Source organism: Alosa sapidissima, chromosome 24 (genome assembly GCF_018492685.1).
Source record: "Alosa sapidissima isolate fAloSap1 chromosome 24, fAloSap1.pri, whole genome shotgun sequence".
NCBI classification, from domain to species: Eukaryota; Metazoa; Chordata; class Actinopteri; order Clupeiformes; family Clupeidae; genus Alosa; species Alosa sapidissima.
Window position 1 is genome coordinate 10,579,831 of NC_055980.1, and position 7,441 is coordinate 10,587,271.

The following is a 7,441-nucleotide window of genomic DNA, read 5'->3' on the forward strand; positions in this document are numbered from 1 at the left end:
TCTCCCTATCATGCGTGTGTGAGCATGAGTACGCAGTTTGTGTGTGTTTGTGTGTGTGTGTGTGTGTGTGTGTGTGTGTGTGTGTGCGAGGGAGATTCACTGTGGGGGTATTTTAGGAAAACAGTAGCCTTTTAATTGATCTGTCAGAAGCATGCACATCCATACTCAAGCACACACGCTTCCACACACATGCGTGCAGTGCACATCACAAACACACTCACAAACAAACACACACACACACACACACACACACACACACACACACACACAGAAATGCACACAAATTGACCATTTGCAGGAAAGCAGGCCAATAGGAAGCCTGCGGGGGGCTTTCAGAGCAGCGACATGCATCGACCCCTATTGGTCGCCGATCAGTAGAGTTTAAGTGGCATCATCATTATATGAAGCTCTTCCCTCCATGGGGAGAGGTCAACTTCTGCGATAACTCTGCAGGAAGTTTCCACTTGACCACCAGTTCAGTTTATGCAAGGACAAAAACAAAATGAAACCATAAGATAAAAAAAACAAAATACATGGAACATGGAAAGTTGCACTAGTGATACGCACTGCTGAACTCGTGTTCAAATGGTCTTCTAAGAGATTTGTTTATTTCTGGCTTTTTTTCCCTTTTTTTCCACCCTCCAGGCTCAAAAGCTGAAGTCAAACGCAACGCTGGACACGTCTCTGTGTGTGGTAAGTTTTGGTTCTTTAATTGCCACTATTAACGGAACGCTACAGATGAAGCATAAATATTTTCCCTCCACTCCAGACGCCGAGCAGTTGTTTCAAGTTTGGTTCAGGGGCCTTTCGAGCTAAATGGGGCTGGGAGGCCGGACCTCCAGGCGCATAATTTTAGAAATATTACTGTGATAATGCTGCTCGTGTTACACACGCATACGCACATTCCGCGATTTCTGGCATAGTGTTATGGCGCTCGTTTTACACTTTATTGGTAGGGCCAGTTGTTGTTTTTTTCCCCTGTCAGGAGCATAACCGATCGGAGGCGTACGTGACTGGTCAGAGAAAGCTAGCATATGCCTCGATGAACTCTGACCGCTCCGGTCACTGCAGCTCTCGCTCTGTTTTTCCAGGCTCTGATTTCATGCCAGCCCGAATTCATCTGCAGAAATCCGATGCAAATGAGCAGTGCTTTATTTCAGTTACTGAAATGTTACTCATCTGTGTTAACTTATTTTGAAAGAATATACGTTGCGTAGACATTATATCCACATGTGAAGTCATATATTTATCTATTCTGAGATTTGTTTACAAGAAATTACCATTACCACAATATGTACAAAGTAACCAAACCAACAGAATATATAATGCGATTATTATTAACTGTGTGTTCTTGATTATGATCTATGTACGTATGTATATATATATATATATATATATATATATATCATGTATTCATATTTATATATAGATTTATTATTTATGATTTGTTAATGCAGTCCCACCTGTTCCCCTGTCAACATGCATACATGTCAGCGTGCCCTAAGACGCACTTGAGCAGGTTTTCCAGTGCAACACGATACTACTGACTAGCTTGAACGCTTTACTGTGCGAACTTTGACCTCTGCTCTCACTGACCTCACCCGCAGCTCGACGACCACAGCACCTCCAACTCCATCGTCCAGAATGCGGCGGTGGCGACGGCTCCTCTCCCCGGCCCGGGCCTCCTCCTCCTCCTCATCCTGCTGCTCCCAGTCACCTCCTCCCTCCTCCAGCTCCAGCCTCCTCCAGCCTCCTCCCTGCTCACGGCTCTGCTGGGCTTGTAGCCGCCTCTGTGGGGACCAGTCGGTCAAGCAGAGCTGGGCCTCTGTACCATACTCCGTATATAGCGTCATCCATTTTATTATTATTATTATTATTATCAGTTTTGAATTTTTATTTTTATTTTTTTTCCTGTCTTCTGCGAGTGATACTGTCCAAGGTGTGATGTTGTAGGTGTGCCGGCGTCGTACTGGATCCAGCTGCTTTTATTTTTTAGCTTTTTAAAAAACGTGTCAAGACACATGCCAGATGGACTGAACGAAAGGAGGTTTACGGAGACTGAGTTCAGAGGGCGGGAGATTGACCGGAACATCTTTTTCTTTTACGGTTTCGACGCTAGAGAGTCACGCGCTTCTTTTCTGTTTTGAACTCTCAGCAAGACGAAGGACTATGGCTATGGCTATGCTTGATCGAGTCGTAGAGTCTATCGGAGGTTACGAGGAAGACTATATTTTCTGCCATGGGTTGCCAGCTCATGACTTACCTATAGAAGTTATGGACAGCACAGTGACAACAGTGATTTGTGCTTCTGTGGAATTTGATGCTGTGCCCCCCCTCAACCACTGTACCTCATGAAAGCAGTGTCACCTCTCTGCATCAACTTATCTGCTCATCCTTGGCACACTTTAAAGAGAAAAAAATATTTCCCATTATGGCTCCTGTTTGGACATCACCCACTGGCTGAAAATCATACCTTGCACGCGATGGCTTCTTCCCAATCATACGCGGGGTCAACTGTGCTGCCACCTCACACACATGCGACACGCGACCTCATGTGACCGCAACGCATATCTGCCTGGACTGTCCATGAAAGCACAGAAAGACAAAGACTGCACACGTGTTACACGGGGGTGTAAAGGGTGAGGCCTGTAAAGCCAGAATAATGGGAAACAGTAAAGACTGGTCTGGTGTCCTCCTGATATGGATACGAACTGTCCTTTAAAAAGACTTGCTCTGTTCACGACGCCAAGAGTCTTTCTCCTCAGGCTAAATATGACAAACCCACAGTGGAAGGAACACAAGTGATAAAAGTCCGATGGCAGACAGCCATTCAGTATTCAACATTTTGCGGCACCTTCTTTGCAGATGTGTGTATGATCATGGCAGCCATTCACTTGTACAGCGAAATAGCGAGTTCACTAAATATCTCTTGTGTTCGTAGTTCCCAGATTTCTTTCTTTGACTGAGCATATACGTTTTATGACCTCTTTATGATATTCGATTGTCTATATGTCATGTAAAATATCATCTGTTGTGTTATGATAGTCAACAGCATTGAACCACTGAAATGAGTTGCAAGCTACGCTTGTTTAGCTCAGTTCACTGTAGCCATGATATGTAGTGTAATGTTCAATAAGTGATCAATGGTTATTTCATTATTTCAGGTGCTGATGAAATATCATTTCTGTATAGTTGTGGTAATGTTAATCTGTTAAAAAAAGTATAAGGGTCAGTAAGAAACATACGGTTATGGACTAACTTACTCATACAATTAGATAAGTTAACAGAAATGCCCTCTTGTATGGCTTTTGTGCTCAAAGAAAATAAAAGAGACTGTATTCGATTTTAGAATTCATTCCTTAATGGACCAATAGATCATATTGTCTGAGGGCAAAGGCACAGGCACAATGTGAACCGAAATCTGTTTGCTCAAGGGTGGTCAATTTATTTATTTTGTGCATTGTCATTATTTCTAAAGGGTTTGTAAAAAAAAGTTAGGCGAGGCTTTGAATCATTCCTTTTCTGAACAGATATTCCAGTGGAGGAGTGGAGTACCCCCCCAACCCCCCATCAGTGTTATCCATTGACAGAGAACATCAGTGGAATATGAACTGGCTATTAAGTCATTAATAATATGATCAACTATTCACTTCCCCCCACGGTGGGATGCTGTTACGGGTCGCTCTCATTATGATTGATGCGGGGTAGTATATTTCACCCCTTTACTGCCATTAGCAGCCAGAGGGCATGATGTTTGATTTTGCAGTTTTTAGATATCGTAAAAACTGCTCCATTAAAAAATACGGATCAGTCGACCTCATAAATAAAAGTCCTTGTTTGTGGAGAGCAATGTGCAGAAAAAAAACACTTAAAAGTCCATTTAACATGCAGTAATTCCTACAACAAAAGCATATTTCTCATTTTTACTCAGGAGTCAGACATGTTGTGTATGTTGGCAGAGAGTGAGCCTGAGAAGGCTGTCTCTCTGCACTGGGAGTGAGGAGGGATGATGATTTGCCCTTCTGGCCTTGGGGCTAAACACCACCTGAGCTGCTAGCGTGGGGACCTGAGCGCGCGGGTAGGCGGGCGGGCGCAAGCCGCATCGCTGCCCGCTGCCAGTTCTAATGCCACCGTCTCTGCTTATCACGGCGCATTATGCTTGACCCCCCCTGGCAGCCGGGATTAAGTGATAATGTGGACGCCACGCAGGCCCGACTGTCAGTCAGATCACTCCTGTCGCCGAGGCGATGCCGATGTGAATGACAACGGCAGAGGCGAGGCGATCGACCACAAGTCAGAAGGAATCTGGACAGCGGCAGTTCCTCATCCAGGTAGAGGTAGATGGAAATGAAGGGAGAGATAGGTAGATAGATAGAGAGAGAGAGAGAGAGAGAGAGAGAGAGAGAGAGAAAGGAGGTAAGAGAGGAGAGTGAGGCAGTTTCTTTTAAGGTGTTATGATTGAAAATGTGTCTCAAGAGCTGTGGAGATTTATGGTCCACATTATTCCACGGGGCAGTGTGATGGGGGTGATGGTGGTGGTGGAGGGGGTTGGAGGGATGGAATTTATGTAAAAATCCATAACCTTACCACCGAAACACCTCTCCCTATGAATGACGGAAGAGACAGGATACAAGAGTGCGTGCGTGACAAAAGAACAAGAGCACACTAAAACACGGATCCCATCCCATGCAAACTGAATTGAGAGAGAAAGAGAGAGAGAAAGAGAGAGAGAGAGAGTGTGTATGTGTGGAGGAGGGGGGGGGGGGGGGGTGAGTAAGGGAGCAAAAGAGATGAGGCCCTTTCTGCATATCCGGCCCCATTCTCCTCCCAGACGATTGCAATCTCCTCCCCTCCCCAAAATTGCATGGCATCGATAGATCTTCATCAGTATCACAGTGCTGCCTAGGCCGATCGTGAGGTAGGAGGGGAGGAGCGGGGGGGGTTGGGGGGGTATGATACCTGTCACTGGCGCCGCTCGCTGGGAAACAGCGGAGGGAGTCTCATCCGGCCCCACGGCTGCTACAGAAAGAGTCTAATTAAAGCCAACCATAACCTCTCTCCCCCCTTTCATGCATATGCAATAATGCAAAACTAGATTATATGAGAAGGGGAGGGGGGGGGGGGGGGGAGTGTTGGGCGGGCAAACAGCTTTAAGAGACGGAACCTGGGGAGGAGTCGTCGACCCTCTCTTCCGTAATTACCACCATCAGATGAAGGGAAAGGGGGTGGGAGAGGGGAAAGAGGCTTGGGTACGGGGGGGGGGGGGGGAAAGGAGACAATATAATCACATGTAAGCAACCCCCATCCCCACAAGCACTCTCCACCTACCCCCCACTCTCCAGTGCCACCTGTCCTGAAAGGGAAGAAATCATATCTAATTACTCCACCTCTGACCTCCCCTGCGCTCCCCCTGTCTGGAGCGCCTGCGACTGCGGCAAGAGGACGGCAGTGAGCTTCCGCCGCTTTGCAGGAGCGATGAGGAAGAAAAAAGAACATGGCACTTGGAGATGATGACTTCTGCACTCATTCTCTCGTTGTTTGCAATGTCTGGTAAATGCCATAGTGTGGTAAAGTGCTTGTTGTTGAAATGCTGTTCCTCCAAGAAGGGCAGGATAATAAGCATGGGGAGAATAAATTATTTGGTTCTCTGGTAGTGTCGTTTATCGTACACGCGCCAGTGTCTTTCTTCCTAACTTTTACCGAAAAGGTGAGAAGTGCTTTAAGTTTCTAGCAAGAAGATATTTTTCACCAGGGCACAAGCATCATTCAAACTCAGAAGAAGTACTTGACAGGACTTGAGATATAGAATGAGAGAGTGATAGAGAGAGAGAGAGAGAGAGAGAAACAGAGAAAGGGAAAACAGAGTGGGGGGGGGGGACTTTGAGAGGGGGTAAGAATGCTGAGAAGTGGTTGCTGCCTGAGTTGTCTGTGTGACAGCCAGTCACTGTGGGAAAGAAAGCAGTATGGCTTGACGAGATTCTAAAAGAGCTCGCTGTGAGCACACTGCAACTGAAGCTGATCAGTTGGCCTGGGGACTTGAACCAGCCAAATCCTATGGCTGTGACATTTATTATGGAGCCCTGCATGCTCGTCCAAGGGCTAATTCTGTCATGACCCCGCAGACTTTCTCTTTTGCATGAGGTGGCCGGCCAAAGGTGGGTGATGCCGCTGCCTTTAAAACTGCTGCCCACCGCTGCCCCGCACTCCCTCAAGCTGCACTGCATCTGCTGATCAACGGCTCACCCATTAGTCATGGAATTAATCCCTACCTTTGGTGCAGTCAGTGGGGCCAGTGCAACGGGGTGCTGTGTAATGGAAGTCCCCCCCCGCCCTCCGTCCTCCCACTTGGCCTTGCCCTGCGAATGACTCATCTGGCTCCTTCTGAGCAGCAGTGCATAGTGGAGGTCTTTGTTGCAAACAAATGACAATTAGAGATAATGGCCGGCCACAAAGCATGTGGAACAGAGACCACAATGGTGCAGTCCTCCACTCATTTGGGGCTAACAGAGGCAACATACAGAGAACAGACACCTCCTTTGTGACCAGATCGTCCGTCTTTGCCTATATAATTTGCAATCAGTCGACGTAAAATGACCCCCCTACCACACACACACATTAATGCGGAAATGATGGCCTGGGAAGGAAAGTTCAAGCCGAACATTAATCATTTTTTGGGGTAGGGGTCAGCTAGATCCACGCATCGCGCCCAATTTCACACTGAATTAGCAGCCGACGTCAAAAAAGCTCGCAGTGTAAATAGCAAGTTCAATCGAAATGCCAGGAGGTTAACAGCCGGCACACTGAAAACAGACAAGTGAATGACTTCAAAGAACACACAGTCGTACACAAAGCCTCCCCGTTTTTTTCCCCCTTTTGTAGCCACTGCCCATTGGGTGACACACAGCTCTAAAATGTCTCTCAACGAAACCATCATCTTGCCTGTCAGCGTTACTCATTCCTGCTCTATCCATTTTCTCTGATCGAATGTGGCCCGAAACTCCTATTCCCCTCCATTTCTGTTTCAGGGGAGGTGGGGGACGTGCCACAGGGTGCATCAGAAAAATGGAGTCGCTCTCCTCAGCAGAAATGGCGTCTTTATTGCCACATGAGCCTCCTATACATTAAGCCCCCGAAAAAAAATCAGGCGAAATGCCATTCGATTCCAAGATGGACTGCCAGGGTAACTTCAGCTAGAGTAAATAAATGGCAGCAGGGATTGGGAATGGGGTAGGGTGGGGGGGTTCGGCAGGCAATGTGTATTAGCAGGAGTGGCACTGCCGTGGCTCGCTGGTGCTCCCCATGGTGCAGGTGTCACAGAAGATGAATGATGTATTGGGCCACCATCGCTCACCCACCCCACTCCCTCCCCTGTATTACCAGCAAAGCACACTCTCATTAATATCTCTTAATGCTAGCGCCAGACACCTTGATTTACAGTGAG

The 7,441-nt window shown here is 47.1% G+C and overlaps 1 protein-coding gene across 1 annotated transcript in view; it reads left to right on the forward strand.

Annotated features, from left to right (window-relative positions):
• gfra1b (gdnf family receptor alpha 1b) overlaps positions 1 to 3,343 on the forward strand; it is a 36,909-nt gene extending 33,566 nt beyond the window's left edge. Inside the window, exons 8-9 of the mRNA XM_042083670.1 lie at positions 646 to 693; positions 1,608 to 3,343. Of these exons, the coding sequence (XP_041939604.1) occupies positions 646 to 693; positions 1,608 to 1,784 (225 nt within the window). The 3' untranslated portion in view covers positions 1,785 to 3,343. The remainder of the gene's footprint in view (positions 1 to 645; positions 694 to 1,607) is intronic.
• Positions 3,344 to 7,441: the final 4,098 nt, after the last annotated feature.